At 35.2% G+C, this 19,762-nt stretch overlaps 1 protein-coding gene and 2 long non-coding RNA genes across 3 annotated transcripts; 1 reads left to right on the forward strand and 2 right to left on the reverse strand.

The window, feature by feature from the left end:
• Positions 1–1,153: 1,153 nt before the first annotated feature.
• LOC111503615 (methionine aminopeptidase 1) lies at positions 1,154–19,020 on the reverse strand. The gene is made up of 4 exons (XM_023157965.2): positions 18,447–19,020; positions 12,988–13,203; positions 5,856–6,374; positions 1,154–1,549 (listed from the first exon to the last, which is right to left on the reverse strand). Exons 1-4 carry the CDS (start codon positions 18,604–18,606, stop codon positions 1,317–1,319), a joined length of 1,128 nt encoding a protein of 375 aa, XP_023013733.1. The 5' UTR covers positions 18,607–19,020; the 3' UTR covers positions 1,154–1,316.
• LOC141486830 (uncharacterized) lies at positions 8,065–8,568 on the reverse strand. The gene is made up of 2 exons (XR_012468065.1): positions 8,441–8,568; positions 8,065–8,332 (listed from the first exon to the last, which is right to left on the reverse strand). It is a non-coding gene; the product is annotated as an uncharacterized lncRNA (long non-coding RNA).
• On the forward strand, positions 9,470–10,502 carry LOC141486831 (uncharacterized). Its single transcript, XR_012468066.1, has 2 exons — positions 9,470–9,567; positions 9,983–10,502. It is a non-coding gene; the product is annotated as an uncharacterized lncRNA (long non-coding RNA).
• Positions 19,021–19,762: the final 742 nt, after the last annotated feature.

Raw genomic sequence — 19,762 nt, forward strand, 5'->3', positions numbered from 1 at the left:
TGATATTATAAGAGCGACTTGTTCGAGAGAAGTGATTCGACGTTTCGAAGCCTGTATAATATCTAATTTTTATGACTTATTTCTAGATACCTACCATTCTTATGAAATGATTTATCAAGTTATATTATTTACATTGTTATTAATTAAAGATTTGTTTTCGAATACACCTCTTTCAATTTCGCAATTGTTTCATATTCAAAATGATTCATGACTGAATTCCACAACTCAAAATTGAAACCATTACTTCGAACACCCAAAATTTTGACTAATTTTCATGTGATCTGATGCAGAGAGAATAATTTTATGAGATATTTTTAAAAATAATAGTCGTTCTCAAGACTTTACATTTTAAGCAATAACTCAACAACGCTGTAACTGAATTTCAAAAACCAAACATGAAATGATAGCAGAATTTAACGTAGCATCTGAATATGTAATGATATACAGGGCGTTCTATTTTAAAAAATGGAATTTTGGTCTGTAGCACCTACACCAAACACCCTGTATATTTAAAAATTATATCAAAATATAGCTCTCATGAACTCCTAAAACTTTTGTATGAAACATTTTTGTGTATCTCCTTCAACAAACCAGATATTGCCTGTCACATAAAATGTAGGACACCCGGTATATACCTTATACATTTCACATTTCATTTTATGTATTTCTGACTTACCTAATCCATGTAATAGTGGCAATGAAGGAGAAAATAAATATCTATCTATCTATCTATCTATAACTCAAAATCTATACGCGATGGAAAATTTTTGATGTTGAAGTCGCAGTCGCAGTCAGAATGCTTTGAACTCTCATCTACAGCCATCATCGTATTAGTAGGAATTTTTTTTATTTGTTGGCTAGTGATAACTTACCTTGGCCAGTTCTATTGAGACACACAATAGTCCACAAAAAAAGAGAAATAAAACAGTCTGAAACGAAAATATGTTGTACCTTTGGCCCCACCCATTTTCCAAGGATTCGACTAAAAAAATATGTACTGCATCGAGTCTGGTCTCTGATGTTTAATGGCTCAGATAAGTATCCTCTATCAATTTACTGTAACTTTTTTCATACACTGCATGATTATTGTGAAACACTTGTTTTCTACCGCATGTATGAATTAATAATCACAAATACCTACCAAAAACTAAAATTCATGAAACGACTACAACTGTATTTACATCGAGCTTGATTTTTACAAAAATCAACAGATTCGAAGATACGCTTGGGGTCGATTGAGAGAAGTTTATTCGAAAAAAGGCAAAAACGGTTCAACACGGTTTAACATAAATTGTAGCAGCGTGACGCCTGATTCTCTACATCTTATCCATGAAATGAGGTTCACCATTTTTCTCTCTTCTACGTGTCAAGATTTCACACCCGTTTTCATTGACAAGCAGTGTTTGTTCAAACTGTGCTGACCACTGACCGTCAGCGGTTACAGCAGTCCATTTGTCAGGCCACATCTCGTCTCGCCATGTTCCTTCTGATATCATCGGTTCAATGGTGAAACAGTGTCCTGGTTTCATCACTCCCACAGCTCGGTTCTCTGGAAACGATTGAAGCATGTTTTACAAGTAACATAACGAAAAAGTAGTAGATTGGTACGGAAGATTGCTAAAGACAAAAAAATGGCATTGAAATTACTTGAAAAGGTAAACAAATTCGTGCTGACAGCAGGAAAATTGAATTTGAGTAGATCCAAGGTCCAAAAACATTGATTTCAGGAGAGGAAAATGGTTTTAAACGTTTCAATCAATCAATCAATCAAATATACGTTATTGTCTGAAGAACTACATCTTGTAGACAAAGTCATAAATAATATGTAAGATACAAAAACCTACATCAAAAAAAAAACATACACAATTTAAACAAAATACAATAAACATAATCTGAAAATGTGAAATACACTGAGATATTCAGCTGGAAATAACAAGACATAGAAATAAAAGTTAAGATTCAAGTGAATCGTCAAGATACTCCTGAACTGAATAATAGGCCCTATCAACAAGTAGCACTTTAACTGCTTTTTTGAATTTGTTAAGCACAATTCGGGCTGGTAAGTGGTTAAACAGTTTGATCCCGTTGAATATAATTGAATCCCTAACAAGGGAGCTCGCAGGAATAGGCAGATCTGTGTTACTATTGTAGCTACGCCTATTATATGAGGAAGGGAGAGATGCACAAGAATAATTTTTTTTATCGAGCAAATTGATTCCAAGATAAACAGGGCAGCTACTGTTAAAATACCGTCAGCTATGAAAAGAGGCTTGCATGGATCCCTGGGAGCTGCTTTGCACATATATCGGACAACTCTTTTTTTGGGCACAAAAATCATTTGAAACAAATCTCTAGAACAGACTCCCCAGAAGGCAATTCCATATTTAATATGGGGATCTATTACAGCGAAATAAGCTGTTCTTGAATGGGAATAGCCTAGTTCTCTAGAAATCACTCTCTAGTGCATAGCAACCTGAGGCAAGCTTCTTGCTTAAGTTTATTGTGTGATTTTTAAATTTCAGTTTATCATCAATGTTCAACCCTAGAAATTTATAATTATGTACCCTGTCTAAGATTTTGTCACCAAGGCAGATCTCAGGTAAGTTGCAGTGGAAAGTAAGTATGCTAGTTTTATTGATATTAAATCATAACTTAATTCAGTCGCACCTATCTTTGATTTTGTTGATGTCAGCTGAGATGGCATCTTAAAGGGTAGGAATGTCCTTGTTGTGCCATAATAAAGTGGTGTCATCAGCAAAGAGAGTAATTGTGGCCGTTATATCTATAAAAGCCAAGTCATTTATGTAGATAAGAAACAAAATTGGGCCAAGGATCGATCCTTGTGGTACACCACATTTGATAGTTCGAGCAGAGGAACACTCGGTTGTTTTAACTACCTGTTTGCGACCTGATAAGTACGAATGAAACCAGTGGAGAGTGTTGCCTCTGAAGCCATACTGTTGCAACTTATTAAGAAGGATCTCATGGTTGACACAGTCGAAAGCTTTCGATAGATCACAGAAAATAGCAGCGACTGCTTCTTTAGCGTTATATTCAGAGTAAATCGTTTCTAACAGAGAGAACATAGCATCACTAATACCCTTATTTGAACTGAAACTACGAGGGTGGTTTCAGAAGTACCCAGCCTGACCTAGAGATGGCGGTAGTTATTGAAAAATATCACTATAAAGACCATGTTTCAAGTTTGAAGACGCTGCGTTGTTTAGTATTTGTTTGGGAGTCATCAATAGTGAACATTTTCGGTGAATTTGTGAAAATGAGCAATTCACCACTGGGTAATTTTGAGATGACCATAATCTATTTGGGCTGATGGTGTTAGTTATGTGAATGATAGTATCGATAAACTATTGGTTGGCGCGTGCGGGACTCGCATCGCCGGCTTTTAGCGTTATTTTCGCCTCCTAATTAAAATGATAAATATTGGGGATAGAGTTCCGGGAGGTGGGACTTTTTTTTAGGAAATTTCCTCCTGCTTAAATATTTTTTTTCAAAATTCGGACATCTTTAATATGTTCCAAGATATAGGCAAAAAACCAAACCCCTTTTTTGTTTTACCAAATTGTTTATAACTTTTGAAATTTTTTCGAGCCTCTCTTGAAAATTTTCAAAAAGTTGCTAGAGGTCATACCGAATCGAATGAGTCCTGGATCATAATTTCCGGTGCCCTTGGACAGAAGTTCCAAATAAATATAGTTTTAAAAAACTAAAAAACACGCTTTTAAAGAACATCAAACTAAAAAGTTATTTTTTTTTAATAAGCTTAAAACAATAACGAACGAAAAATACTATTATTATTGTGAAAAAAAGCGAGGGGCGCCTGATATACAAAAATATGGCACAAAGCGCCCACGCCTTTTTCACATTAATGCTAGTATTTTTCGTTCGTTATTGTTTTAAGCTTATTAAAAAAAATATTTTTAACTTTTTAGTTTGATGTTCTTTAAAAGCGTGTTTTTTAGATTTTCAAAACTATATTTATTTTTTACTTTTAAGTTTCATATGCTACAAAAGCGTGTTTTTTAGTTTTTTTGAACTATATTTTTCACTTTTTAGTCCGATTTATTGTCAAAAAAAATGAAAAACAAACAATAAGTACAAACACATTAACAATAGTCAATTTCACACAAAAGTTAAAACATATTGGATGGATACATATTAACAACAGTACATATAATGCATACTACATAGATGAAAATGAATCAGCCACACTTTTGAATAAAATCGTGTAAAGTATAAAATTCTCCTTGGATTAAGAACTTTTTTCAGTGTATGTTTGAAAGTTTTTATTTTTGTTTCCAATTTCATGCTTTCAGGCAATAAGTTGAATAAATATGTCCCTGCATACAGAGGTGATTTTTTGTGATGTGATCTGAGTATGGGACGTAAGTGAAAGTCATTTTTCTTTCTCGTATCGTATCTGTGGTACTCACTGTTTTTGTTTAGTTTTCCTTTATTTAAAAAGGTATACGTCAGTAATTTATACAAAGAAATAGATGTGAATGTATTTTTTTTAAAAGTTCTAGTCACTAAAGCAAATTCAAATCCAAGATCCTCACCAATCTGAATTATCAGTGGCTCGATTTGTGCCTCTATTATGTTATCAAGCTTCCACATCTTTGTCTCGACTTCCGATATCACATGCCGAACACACTTCTCCCATTTCTTCGCTGTGACTCTTTTCGAAGCCTCATCAAAAAGTACTTTGAGATCTGCAAATTTGAACGTGGTGTTATGCTGAGCTACAAAATTCTTCACATCCGCCCATATTAACTCGATGGGATTGAGCTCGCAGTGGTATGGAGGCAGGCGAAGGACAATTTTGTTTTGGCCTGCTGCCATCTCATCGACTATATATTTTTGGTATTCAAGCTTACGCTCCTCGACAATTTTTAGTAGCTCTACTCTTAGCAGTGAGTCTTCAAAGCTAATATTCTTTGATCGCAGCCAATTTTGGATTTCAACCCTCTTTGAAGACGTTGTCGGAATCTTCTCTAGCCGTCGCGAATGATGAGGTGCATTGTCCATTACAATCACAGTATTATCCTCCAGATGGGGTAGAACTTTAGAAAACCACTGTTCGAAAGATTCACCGTTCATTTCTTCGTGATAATCTCCAGTTTTCTTCGACTCGAAACACCACAGCCCTTCAGCAACAAACCCATTCTCATTGCCGATGTGACAAATAATAAGCCGTTTTCCTTTACCTACGTACAGCGCCATCTGTCCTCGAATATATCAAGAAATATCAAAGAAGTTACGTACAGCGCCATCTGCCCGCGAATAGATCAAGCAATAATTGATAGTTACATACAGCGGCATTTGCACGCGAATAGATCAAGAAATATAACGGAGGTTGCGTACAGCGCCATCTGCCCGCGAATAGATCAAGCAATAATGCCGATAATTCTGTCAATACATATCCCGAGCTTGAGAGTTACAAGCAAACAAACATATACACATACAGATGAAGCTAATATAAAGCTAATATAAACAGATTAAACAGATAAAAGACTTCAAATGTTTCAACATCTCTTTAGGATCATTTCTATTTGAATCAATATTTTTCTCATAATACACAATTTTCTTGTTTTTCAGTAAGTTAACATATTGATTTCTAACCGACTTACAGAGATGGGAGCATCGCTGGGAGATGTGTGTACAGTTAAAAGGAGACTGTTAAAAAATTTAAAAAACTTCTGAAAAAATATCTTGTATCTTTGTAAGCTCTAAAATGGGCAACATTTTCATAATTCGCCTGACAATGAATGTCTCAAAATTTTCCCACGCTGGCCCTCCCTATCTTAAAAACCGAATATATTGACATCAATACTTACTAGCGTAATGAGGTACATTTGGAGCAGTATGAAACAGTCTATGAATACCATGTCCACAATAGCTCCTTACCACAGAATATCCATTAGCCTGTGCATGTTTCTGTATAACATTTCCAATCTCTCTATACTTTTCTCCAGGTTTAACAATTCCTATTGCCTTCATCAGACATTCATGAGTCACTTTCACTAAATTTTTATGTTTTTCGCTAACGTTGCCAACGAAAAACGTCTCGTTCAAGTCTCCATGAAAATCGCGATGATATACAGTTATATCTACATTGCACAAATCGCCATCTTTCAAAGGCCTCATATCTGGAATTCCATGGCAGATGACTTCATTGACAGAAGTACAGCAAGATTTCGGGAATTCGTAATAGTTGAGGGGAGAAGGGTAGCAGTCGCGTTCAATACAAGCTTCATGTACTATACGATCTATTTCATCGGTGGTGACACCGACATCACAAACCTTGGCAGCCTCGTCAAGAACTTCACGACCCAGTTTGCAAGCTACTCTCATTCCTGAAAAATAAAAAGCAGGCAATCAGTAAAATACTTGGGAGTTTACGTTGACTACAAAATCCACTTGAACAGCCATACAAAAATGATTGAAAAGAAATACATCAATACAGGAAAACACTTTCGAAGTCTGACACTAAAACTGCAACTAAAATGAATAAAATGCATTAAATAATCTTCAAACAGCTGAAACATCTACACTAGTCTTTCTCAAAGTGGGTGATAACGCCCCCTTGTGGGCGCCGGAGGCCTATAGGGGGGCAGTAGAGGGCACAGATAAGATTGGTGGGCGTTGAAGCGGTTCAAGGGGGGGTGATGGCTAATTTAAAAATACTTTTTTGCTTTTACCACAAACTTGAACACTCATTTACGCTTAACGTTAACGTTAGACAGTAACTATTTACTGTCCAATAGTTGTCAAACTGTACAATAGATGGCGGTAAGCTTCCATGCGCAGTGAGAAGTTTCTAGTCTCCATTCTCGAAAGTACTAGGCCCGCCCGCTGCCTCATATAAAAGCGCGCGCGCCATCCAGCCAGTAACGTCATTCGACGATATTACGAAAACAAATTAATTTAGTTAGCGACTAGCTAGGTAAAGGGCTGTACGTGCAGCTCAGCCAACTGTGTCAAAACTTTTTTCACCGACTTCTAAGCAAGACGACGACGGACTCCGAGCTTCCTACAATATTTCCTTGCTTATTGCTCAAACAGTAAACCTCACACTATTGGAGAGGATTTGATTTTACCGGCAATAAAAGAAGTAATAACTACTGTGCTCCATAAACCAGCGGCATATATCTGAAAAATTCCTCCGAGCAATAGTTCCGTGCGAAGACGACTTGATGAGATGGCTGAAAACATTGAAGAGTTATTGTGCAATCATCTGAAGACTTCTAAATTCTCAATTCAGATAGATGAGTACACTTTACCAACCAATGAATCACTGTTGTTGTTATACGTGAGGTTTATTAAAAATGAGAAAATATATCAAGAACTACTATTTACCAGAAATTTACATAAGGATACAAAAGGAGAAACCATAAATAATACACTGGAAAAATTTTGTGATGTGAAAGAAATTCCACTGAAGAATATTATATCAGCTGCTACTGATGACGCTCCGGCTATGACAGGACATCACAAAGGTTTTATGTCGTACTTAAAAAATAAAATTCCAGATGTGCTCGCTATACATTGCGTCATTCATAGGCAACATTTGGTTGCAAAAAATTTGAGTGAGCGCCTCTCTCAATCACTGCAATATATCATCAAAGCAGTCAATATCCGAAACAGCTCTTTGAATGACAGATTATTTAATCAGCATTGTGATACTAATGAAGAAGATTTCAACCGATTGCTATTTCACACAGAAGTGCGTTGGTTATCAAGAGGTAACTCTCTGACTCGATTTTACAATCTATTTGACTCTGTAATAGAGTTCTTGGAAAACAAAGGCAAAGAATTGCACGACAACCTCATCACTTCAAAGAATGATATTGTGTACTTGACAGACCTGAATAAATTATTTAATGATGTCAATCTCCAACTTCAAGGTGACGACTTGAAATTGATTAAAATAAAAAAATGTCATTGCTGTTTTTGTACCCAAATTGCTCTTATACAAGAATGTAACGGGATTATTATCTACTTAAAAATATATAGTTCAAAATATTGATAATGAAATCAACTTCATGAGGAAAAAAAATATATTATTCCGTATTCATATAAAATAAACATTTTACATTCAACAATTACAACATTATTGGACATATCCCCCGGACATCATGATTTTCCGCGCCACTGGATGAATGTCAAAAATTAGGTGAGCCCATTATTTGTTTGGAATATATTCTTTCGTTTCGTATAGCCTTTTGTTATAGGATAAATTTGAGGTTGTAAGGATACAGGGAGCAGTTGACATAATTTGAGCTAGATTGTCCTCGGTTTTCGATGTGGATACCTGAAAGTAAATAATACTTCAAAATACATGTCTTACCAAGACTAAATAACTAACTCTTACGGAAATAATTTTCCTTCTAATTGAAAATAACTATATTTTTGTACCCACCTGTTAGCTGACCGTCCAGTTGTAGTTTAGTTCCATAATCCTTCAGATTGTTTTCGTTGTACCATTTAGGTTAGCTTATTAGTGGTTTTGTTGACCCAATTTCAGAAAATAAGATTCATCAACTTAGATTATTAGTCGCGATCTGTGAACCAGTTGTCATCATAGGGCTCGTAAGACAACGTTTCTCTGTTCGCTGATGGAGGGCGCGAGAGGTACCGTTTCACGATTATTTATAAAAATTCATGTCAAGACGTGTCGAAAAGGAAATTATTTTTACTGTTTTTTTGATTATTATATCAAATTGAATTCGGACTAAGTGTAGGTGAATAATTGACAGCTTGTTTAAATTAAACAATAGTGAACAAACATTATCAATTATCTTTCGCCATCTATGGGTCAGAGGGACTTAGAGGTTTTGTAATGGTAAATATACCTAAAAATTTTAGATGTCGATAGGTTTCAAATTATTGCCCTTTCTGTTTCACAACCTTTTCCGATAATTCAGTCATTTAACTTACCGACTTGGAAATGGAACGGAAGTCACGTATTTTACTCTTCACCGATTGGTTCACCCAACGCTGCTCATGACGTATAGGCATGCGCTTCAATAAGGAAACGTTTTTCAAAATAGGCTTTAACGGATATAATTTCCCACTAGACTCCAAATCTCAATTTCCGGCCTACTCAGGACGGGAAGGAGAAACAGATCGACCTCCGTGTGTGTTCAGAAAGAACCATTTTGGAAAATCTGTCTATTAGACACCTCATAGAGGATTAATTTCCATAAGGTTTCATTTCAAGTGAAAAGGTGCCTGTTAGTTTCGTACTTATAGAGTATTGCTATTGTTTGGTTGTGGCCCTTTCACCCTGTTCAGGGATCAGAGAACCCCACGTGAGTACGCCATTTTTGTCAACCTTTTCCGTCCATTTGTGCTTTTTTTGAGACGTTTTCTCATTTTCATTTTCTCCTATTATAGGGCGATCTACGTGTGATTAGTTCATAGACGATTTTGTTGAACCATTACGAGAAAAATACTGAAACCTATTTGGTGGAAACCGAAAAAGAAATACTTGTCTTCAGTATTTCTCCGGATTTTATTGTAAATGAAACCCTTCTGAACTGGAAGGTAAGTTGCTCTAATTCAGACGGAGTGTACCTAAATTGTCTTGTGTAAAATATTTGTTGTTTTCATTTGGTTTTTTTAGTATACGGTTACTAGACATTTGCCAATAAAAATATATAATATCATAGTAACGTTCTATCATAATTTATTTTATTTTTGTTATTGATTCTTCCGCTGGAAATCAGCGCATTAATTTTTACTTTCGATAATTTCAGTACATTCTTGCCATGTTTTCATATATATTAGTAAACTTTTGGTTTTTTATTGAAGGTAAAGAAAATAAAATATTACTTTTCATATCGATCACTGTTTTACGGTGTTGTCCCATTAATTTAAAGTCATTAAGGATGCTACTTTTGTATTATGTACTTAGGATGATTTCAATAGAAATCAATGAGAATTTTTTTTTTCTTTAAAGGGTTTTTTTTTGGGGTACCGTTTTCCCGTAGGAAGAATTCACGCCAGATCAACAACCACTCTGGAACATTTTGACTACCTGTCTTGGCGGATTCTTTAGATTCAAGATTGTTGTTTGGACTTGGGGGCGGAGAAGACGCGCAAGTACCTGAAACAATAAAAAAAAATTGACTATATTTTTTTATATATTACTTACATTATCATGATTAAGAACTTACTGTTAATTGTGTAAAGCGGAAATTAAGTCGTGTTTTGATCCAGATAATTATTTTTTTCGTGATACTGCGTCTGCGCTCTGGGCCCACAGCAAATGACTCCGGAACCCTTGTAAAATATTCTTGAAGGTGACTTATCTGCGGCTTCACTTCCTGCTCTTTGTGTATTTAAGTTTGATTTATACGTAGCTGGCTCTATTTTTTTTATTGAGAAGTTTAAGGTAAATAGTAAGGAAACTTAGAAAGTTATCAACTCCGTTTGGCTTTAAGTATTGATTTGAATAAAACACATCGATTAAATCCATGGATGCTAAAAGTTTTTTTAACCTGTGCTGATTTTGTTTTTTTTTTCCTCGCAAAGTAATTGAATTTTAAATACCCAAGTATTAAGATTATACTGTACAATTTATTTTCACGTTATCAATATACTGATCTATTGGAATGGTGGCTGGTCAATTTTATTTTCTTTTCTCTTGGTAAGTTGGAGAATTGGTAAAGATATTAGTGAAATCTGTTGGCATTTCAACTTACCTGGCGCCCAAATAAAAAAAAAATATAATATACAACATCTGTAAACTCACTCCCGTCTCCTCTGTAGTGAACCGGTATGCCTTGACTGTCATCGTGACAGCCCACCAATCGCAACTTCAAGTATTGAGGTTACAAGAATAATATAGGTAGACGTGAGTTTCGCAATTTCCCTAATTTGTCAGCAGTATTCTTCAACAACGAGGACAATGACAACAAAATTCAGCTGCCCAAAATTTCACTGTGGTAATTAATGGTGCAGAGCCTCCATACACATAATCAAACTCATCTCAAACGATTTTTACATAACAAATGCACGTTCAAAATGGCTGAAACTTTGGTGAATAACTGTCAACATACGGAATTACATACAAGTTTCCACGCAAATTAACTAAAACTAAGACCTAATATTTCAATTTAAATCTTAGTTGCCATAGAAATGATATTACAGTTTGAACTTGTGAAAGATTTAAGTGTACTATTGTCAACAATATTCACCTTACAGTTTTTCGAATTATTTTGTGTCATGGCTGCAAGATTGAGCGTAAGAGAGAAAATTGAAATTATATGCCTTTCGGGAGATGACGTTAGAAGTGCTAGAGAGGTTTGTAGAGTATTTAATGAAAGACATCCGGATCGTCCTCGTATTAGCTGCGGTACAGTAAATAAAATAAATAAAATATTCAATGAAACTGGTGCAGTATCAAAAATGATGTTGAAAAGTAATCCTGTACAAAGACGAAACAGGAATGACAGGAATGATGAAATCATTTTAGATTATTTCGGAAATAATCCTAATGCCAGTATAAGGAATGCCACTTTAGATTTGAATATTACACGAGAAACTATTCGGAGATGTCTCAAAGCGAAGAATATTAAACCTTTCAAGCCAAAATTTTTACACACACTTCAAGAAGGCGACGAAGCAAGATGCCTGGAATATTGTTTATGGGCCCAAGGGGAATATTTAAACAATAGAAATTTCCTAAAAAATATTTTATATACCGACGAAGCCACTTTCACTACAAATGGAGTAGTGTCATCACAGAATTATCGCTATTGGGCAGCAGATAATCCTAACTGGGTAATAAACTGTAATAGCCAGTATTCCCAAAAAATCAACGTCTGGTGTGGGATATTGAACGAACGAATTATTGGTCCTTTCTATTTTGGGGAAAACATTAATGCGCAGAGGTTTCTAGAATTTTTAAACACAGAGTTTTGGGATGTATTCACGAGCTGCCAATCAATGAACGATCAAATTTAATTGTCCAGTTAGATAGGTGTTCAGTTTATTATGCCAGAGCTGTGAGGCAATGGCTTAACGAACATGTTCCAAACCGATGGATTGGCCGTGGTAGTCCGTTTATAGAGTGGCCACCCAGATCTCCAGACCTCACAGTTTTGGACTTGTTTCTCTAGGGACTTCTCACACAAAAGGTTTACAAAAACCGCTCAAGAGATAGAAAAGAACTTTGTGCAAGAATTCGACAGGTATGTGCAGATATTAGCCCTCAAGAACTAAGGAACGTAATCAGAAATATTCGTAAGCGCTACGACACATATATCGAAATACGAGGTGGATTAGTAGAGGCTACTAGAATATGAGTTAGAATTAATTGTTGCACTGAATCGAAACATTTCAATAATTAGTTATTAGTTACGTTTATTAAAATTTTTTGCTTCATTGTTAGTTGAATTGTGTGAATGTAATTCCGTTATTTTCATTAAAAGTATTTACGCTATTTGTTTTTTTTTCATCTGGCGGCACTTTATTATTGAAATCATATAAAAAATATTATCATGGCTATATCTGTTGATATAGGGTGATTTTTGTAACTGTTAGCTGTGTGAGTTTTCGAATTTTTGAGTTATCATAACTTTGTTAATAATGAATATTTTTTCATGAAATTTTGGTCACACCTATTTAGAGGCACTCTGAATCCAGTGGCGTAGTAATTTTTTTCAATAAAAAAATCGCTAATAAAAAATCCCGATTTTCGACTAAGAAAAAATATCGTAGTATACCCTGAAACTTTAATAAACATTTCAAATTTTGTCCCAAGGTAGACCTTTTAGTACTTGACATTAAAAAAAAATTATTAAAATCGATTTACAACTTCAAATTTTAGGGGGGGTGTTTCCATTAAAAATGGGTCACACTGTAGGAGTGCTGTTATCTTCATGTTGTGATCGGAAACTAGCAGACCACCCTAGTAATATTCAACACTGATTATTCATAATCTTACATAATCATACATACCCTCAATTTCCTCGTCATCTAAAATTTTAATTACTCCAGAACCTTTAACAGCTTGTTCACTCAGTGGAAATCCTTGGGGATGATCAGCATAATCAGGTCTTCCAATACCTAATGGTACAGTCCTTTTTGGGGTTTGCGGAAATGGGCGTAGCTTCCCTGTAAAGTTAAACTGGGGCCAAGGATCATAAACTTGTCCATCTTTCACGTCATCACCCTCTGAAAATTGAAACATGCAACACTGCATAAGTTAACAATCCTGGTCATGAATGAGAGATAATATGTATGATAAAATGAATATTTTTATTCAAATTGGGATCCTGAAACTGATGAAGATAAGGTGACAACAAACGATTGAAGAATTCTACATTTTGAATAATTTGAAATATTGATTGTTCACAATTAATTTGAAACTAATTTGTTTTGTAATCAGGGGTGTATTCATGATCCGAAGCATTTATAGATAGTAGAAATAAAAATCATCACCATCATCATCAATCATCTGCTGCCAATTCACATCTTTGACGACCACAATGGAAGATTCCAAATTAATTCAAGTCAAAATACAGGGTGTTCCTTAAACACATGCTAATATTTAAGGAGGTAATTGTTAGACCCATTTTAAGAAAAAAACTTCCTATGGACGTATGTCCTAAACGCCTTAACTTTTGAGATACAGGGTGGCAAAGTTTTCAAAAATAATCAGTTTTTTAATAATAACTGAGATAATTTTGTAGACATCTTTGGCATATTTGGTACATATGTTCCATGCCTCAAGGCGCATTTTCTGATGTACACAAATTTGTATTTTTTCAAACAGTGGCATCCCTACGGGTTTCGCATTGAATATTTTTTGGGGAAAAAGTACTACGCCAATGCTTTCTTTTCAAAATAAAATAATTTTTAAAATCCTCATTCATTTTTGAGAAAATTTGATCTCCTGGTATTTCTTTGTCCGACGCATGATTTTCACTCAAAAAAATAAAAATCGACAGAAAGCAAATTAAGAAATTAGATCAAATCTAAAATGAATGAGAATCTGAAAATTGCTTCATAACGCATTACCAATTCCCTAATAATATTTGAAAACATAATCTGCAAAAAAATAAATTTTTCACAAAAACGAGTTTTATTTTATTTTGTGACAGTAAGTCTAAACGAATAGCACAAATTTGTTAATTAGTAATGATACCAAAGCTGATTATAAAAATTGTTGGAAGTGGCCACCTGCACTTAGTATGCATGCTTCCGCCCTTCTACGCATGGAATTACGCACCCGTTCAAATATTCCCGGCGTATTTCGTATAGTTTCACACGAGGCAACTATTCGCTCTCTTAAATCTTCTAAAGTATTAACAGGAGTTTTATACACAAGAGTTTTAAGGTGACCCCATAAAAAAAATCTAAACTGTTGAGATCGGGGGATCTTGCTGGCCATTGCTGAGATCCTCCGCGACCTATCCAACGATTTAAATGTATTTAAATGGTTTCGGACAATTACACTGAAATGAGCAGGGGCGCCATCGTGCATGTACCATATTCGATTCCTTAACGCAAGTGGCACATCTTCCAATAACCCAGGTAAGTCTTCTTCGAGAAAGTGTAAATAAGGACGACTATCAAGGCGTCCTGGTAGAAAAAATGGGCCTATTAGATGATCACCTATAATTCCTGCCCATACATTAACCGAAAATTGGTGTTGGAAATGGGTTTCGGTTATTGCATGGGGATTTTCTTCAGCCCACACATGATTGTTATGGAAATTTTGAATGGCATTCCGAGAAAAATTTGCTTCGTCTGTGAACAAAATTTGTATCTCAAACTGCGGATTTAGTGCAATACTTTGTAGATACCACTGACTGAAGTTCACACGCTGTGGAAAATCTCTGGGGAGTAATGCCTGCACTCTTGAAATATGGTACGGGTATAACAAAAAATCAACCAAAATACGCCAAACAATTTGATGACAAATATCCAGAGTTCTAGCGATCTTCCTCGTACTCGTCTCAGGATGTTCCTCAATTTCTTGCAGCACCGCTTCCTCAATTTCTTGCAGCACCGCTTCCTCAATTTCAGGAGTTCTTACTACACGAGGTCTACTTTCCGGAGTCCCTTTCTTGAAACTACCAGTTTCCCCAAGTCGACGATGAATATTTGAAAATGTTCGGCTATCTGGTAAGGCACGATTAGGATATCCTTCCTGATAAATGCGCCTGGCTTCTGTTGCATTACCATCGGCAAGGCCATATACGTAATGCATTTGCGCCATTTCCGCATTCGTATAATTTACCATATTTACTGATATTCAGAAAAACAGCAGACTACCAAAATAACTTCAATAACACTTCAAAATCAGTCAAAACGCGCTGTGACAGTTTTCAACACCAACACCTTACTTTAAACCAACATCACTATTAGCTACTGACGTTTGTACATACAGAGAATTCGTTTTTTATTGCTATGGTGGGTACGCTGTTTTTTCTGCTTTTAATCTTTAAAAGAAATCACATATCGACAAACTCCATATTTCCAAGAGGTGCAGTAAATAAATTCTGCTACACGTCATTTATTCCAGGATAACTAAATTTATGTTTTCAAAAATTATTAAGCGGTGCTGCGTTATGACGTAATTTTAATTGAGAACAGTGCATCTGACAACAAACAAATACCTTTTAGATCCTCAATTATTTTGCAACAAATCTGATCTCTTAGTTTGCTTTCAGTCGATGCACGATACCGCATCAGATTTTTAAGGAATTTATCCTTAAGCAAAGCGATTTTTAATTTTTTGAGCGAAAACCATGCGTCGGACAAAGAAAACCCAGCAAATCAAATGTGCTCAAAAATGTATGGAGATTTTAAAAATAATTTTTAATGCAAGATAAAGCAGTGGCGTAGTATTTTTTTCGCCAAAAATATACATTTCAAAACTCGTATGTACGCCACTGGCAGAGAAAATTAAGAAAATTGTACATCAGAAAATGCGCCTTGAGGCATGGAACATATGTACCAAATATGCCAAAGATGTCTACAAAATTATCTCAGTTATTATTAAAAAACTGATTATTTTTGAAAACTTTGCCACCCTGTATCTCAAAAGTTAATGCGTTTAGGACAAACGTCCATAGGACGTTTTTTTCTTAAAATGGGTCTAAGAATTACCTCCTTAAATATTAGCATGTGTTTAAGGAAACCCTGTATACTTTATTGTCCAAAGATTTGCATCTTATTGACAAAATCTAAGAAATACAATGTAGATATAGTAAAAGTTCTAAATGTATAAATGTAAATATAAAAAAACTTCTAAAAATGTATAGATAAAACGCCACCATGTATAAAGTGATAGTACAAAGAATAAACTGATAATTTATTGTTGAAAGGATTTGCTAAAATACTCTTCCAAACTATAATAGGGTCTATCAACAAGTAGGTTCTTCACCGCCTTTTTGAAATGAATGTTGCTTAGATTTGCAGATCTCATTCTTAACGGTAAATTATTAAACAACTTACCACCATTATAGTATATGGAATCTTTGATTAAATTCGAAGTTGGGATGGGAAGTCTAAAGGTATAATTGCTATTACGAGTAGCATAAAGAGTACAAGCAAAGTTGAACTTCGATTTATGTTTATAAATAAGGCATACCGCCTCTAGGATAAAAAGTGCGGTGACTGTTAACATTTTATTGGCACTGAACAAATTCCTGCACGATTCTCTGGGTTTGACTTCACAGAGACATCTTAGAGCCCTCTTCTGTAATATCAATACAGAAGAGAGAAGGGATGAGTTGTATGCTTCTCAAAAAGGTATTCTATAACGTAGTCGAGATTCAATAAGTGCATGGTAAATGGTTTTTGCGACATGGAAACCCAACTCATTTGAAACCACCCTAACTGCATAACATCCGGAGGAGATCTTACTCTTGACTTGTTTAAGGTGTTTATCAAATTTCTGACTATTATTAATGAATACACCAAGAAACTTTGTGTTTAATTTATTTTTTAATATGGCAGCGTCTATTGAAATTTCATCAAGCGAACATTTAAATGATATTATATTCATTTTGGATGCATTGAGAGACAGTAAATTTGCATCGCACCAACTCATCACCTTCTTCAAGTCGGATGATATTATTTTATTTAGCTCCATTGAGTTTTTTTCTTTCCACAATATTGTAGTATCATCCGCGAATAGAGTGAAACTACCAGATACGTTAATCATAGATATGTCATTCATATATAGCAGAAACAGAATAGGGCCTAACACAGAACCCTGTGGTACACCAGATTCAATGGCCCTGTTCTCCGAGAGTTCCATTGTCCTCACCATTTGACTCCAACCTGAAAGGTACGATTTGAACCAAGTGTTCGTTACACCTCTACATCCATATTTTTGGAGTTTTTTAAATAAAATTTTATGATTGACGCAATCAAAACGCCTTTGAAATATCGCAAAAAATTGCGGCGGCTACTTTACCAACATTCAATTCAGAGTAAATTTCATATAAAAAAGAGTCAATAGCATTATTTGTAACTTTTTTCGCTTGATACCCGAACTGGTTTTTGCTTATAATACAGTGCAGTTTTAAGAATTCATCTAAACATACTTTGCCTGATTTCTCAATAATTTTTGCTGAAGTCGGTATTAAGGAAATAAGACGCAGATTGGAGGGATTATCTAAATCACCACCTTTGTGTAGAGTGGAATGACAACGGAAGTCTTCAGGAAAGAAGGAAATGAGCCAGTTCTGAATTTTTTCAAGTTTCAACTCAAAAAGTCCGACTTTTATCTCAAAATTATATTTTCCCAAATTTCACGTAGGCAATTCTGACTGGAATCTCAGAATTTTATAATTCTGACTTTAAAGTGTCACTATTTTCCGGTTTTGAAGGCCGTGGAGAAATTCCAAAGATCCACGGCCTTTAAACCCGAAAAATAGTGACAATGAAAACCTCAGCAGGGTTTTGTTTGACACTAGGCTATAATATATAATATGATGCTTAGATGAACTCAAAGTGCAATATTTTTTTGGGTTTAAAAATTCCTTTTTTTATATTATGTGAATTAGTCTCAGTAGCAGCTTGCTGAGTTTAATAAATGACAAAGTTCTTGGAAAGAAGGTATAATACATAGGTTTAATCTATTTTTAATGCTCAATTCAAAAACTGATTGAAAAGCATCATATCCTGAAGTAGATATCAGTGATCCGGCATTAGGATTTGAAATTCGAGTGCATGTTCTAATTGGGAAGAGTAACAAAAATATTTTCAACTCTCTGTAAAGAGACGCCAGTTTCCTAACTACATCTAGGGGTTCTAGAATCTTTGGTTTCTGGATTCAGTATACTACCATGTATCATTAAATCATTATTTCCTAAGCTAAGTGTGTTTAGATAAACAACTTTGGAACAAGATATCTATAGCAGGATAAAGTATAATTGTGATATACCCGACCTACTTACTCGCCAAGGTGTGGATGATTTTGTGAGATTTCCAGTCACTCTTGAAACATTCTTGTGAACAGAAGAATGATCCTTGTATTCCCAATTTGATACAGGTAGGGCATTGTAACTTTGCTGGTTTAGAGCATCCAGTGGATTCGCAAACACCCAAACTTGACATTTTTTTTAATGGATTAAATTTGGAAATAATAGGTTAACGTGAAATCTTCTTATTTATTAATCGACTGAAGTTAGCGACGGGCGCCAGAGCCCAAATCTAGCGTCCACCCCCTACCACAGTAGAAAGGGCCTTAGCTTTCTACTGTACCCCTATCAGTGAGACCGATTTACACCACACATATAACGGACTGGTATTATGAAGATGGCCAAATGATTTTCACTGAACAGTTTTACAAAAATGCAAATATTGTTTCGCTATAAATAGCTTCTTCTGGTGTGTCTATATTAACTATACACAATGTCAAAATCTGTTATAAATACCCGTTTTCAGAAAATAATAATAATCCGTATTTAGATAAACACCATTTTGGCACTGATGCCGATATTTTGCAGTACTTCATATCCGATATTTTGGAAAATTGGAAAACTGAATTGTTGCGCTACTTCATAGCGTCAACATTTCACACGATGTCAAAATTCGCCGTTAGTATAGGCACGCCCGAAGAAGCTATTGTATAGCGAAACACATGTTGCGTTTATGTGGAACTGTTTACAGTACATCAGTGCCTCTGAGATGTGCGAACGATAAAGAGAGATGGTAACTGTCCACAAATTTGCATCAGGGAATACAATATGGAAAACAATGGCTTGCATGATATCTAAATGGGAACGGAAACTCCTATTCTTCCTTTTGTGCAGATGGAAAATAGTTGAGAGGGTATTGAGTGATATATAATTGTTAATGGTGGTGTCTGGAATTTGGATCTAGACTAGTCTAGGTTCTGAACCATCTTTTTACCATCTTCATCGTCTGAAACGTCATCCCATGATTATATAGGCGCTTTAAGAGCAGTGCCGGTGCGAAAGTAGCGAGACACGTTGGATTTGAATCGCTGAAGATTATATTCATTTGGAAAAACGTTCTCAGGAAGTTTATTCCACATGAACGGAGTTTTCCAAATGAAAGAGCTCCCAAAGAGTGGAGTTCGAGCTGTACTTAGTTGAATCACTAAAAGGGGAGCAGCCACAGTACGTCGCGTATTTCTAATATGTACCGCTCTTAGTGGAATTAAATGTGCAAAGTCACTTGAATACTTCCCGTGAAAGTATTTATGAAACAAAGATGAATCTTCAACCTTCGGTGATTTTTTGAACAC

Source organism: Leptinotarsa decemlineata, unplaced genomic scaffold (assembly GCF_025532065.1).
Source record: "Leptinotarsa decemlineata unplaced genomic scaffold, Ldec_3_MD MMD2_tig00026374_RagTag_RagTag, whole genome shotgun sequence".
Taxonomy (NCBI): Eukaryota; Metazoa; Arthropoda; class Insecta; order Coleoptera; family Chrysomelidae; genus Leptinotarsa; species Leptinotarsa decemlineata.

Bases quoted from the DNA above. Each gene is read 5' to 3' on its own strand.
- LOC111503615 (XM_023157965.2), bottom strand. From the start codon at position 18,606: ATGTCAAGTTTGGGTGTTTGCGAATCCACTGGATGCTCTAAACCAGCA. The intron at 13,204-18,446 runs GTAAGTAGGTCG...TTCAATTTTCAG, and splicing joins AATCATCCACACCTTGGCGA to AGGGTGATGACGTGAAAGAT. The intron at 1,550-5,855 runs GTAAGTATTGAT...AATCGTTTCCAG, and splicing joins AAATGTACCTCATTACGCTA to AGAACCGAGCTGTGGGAGTG.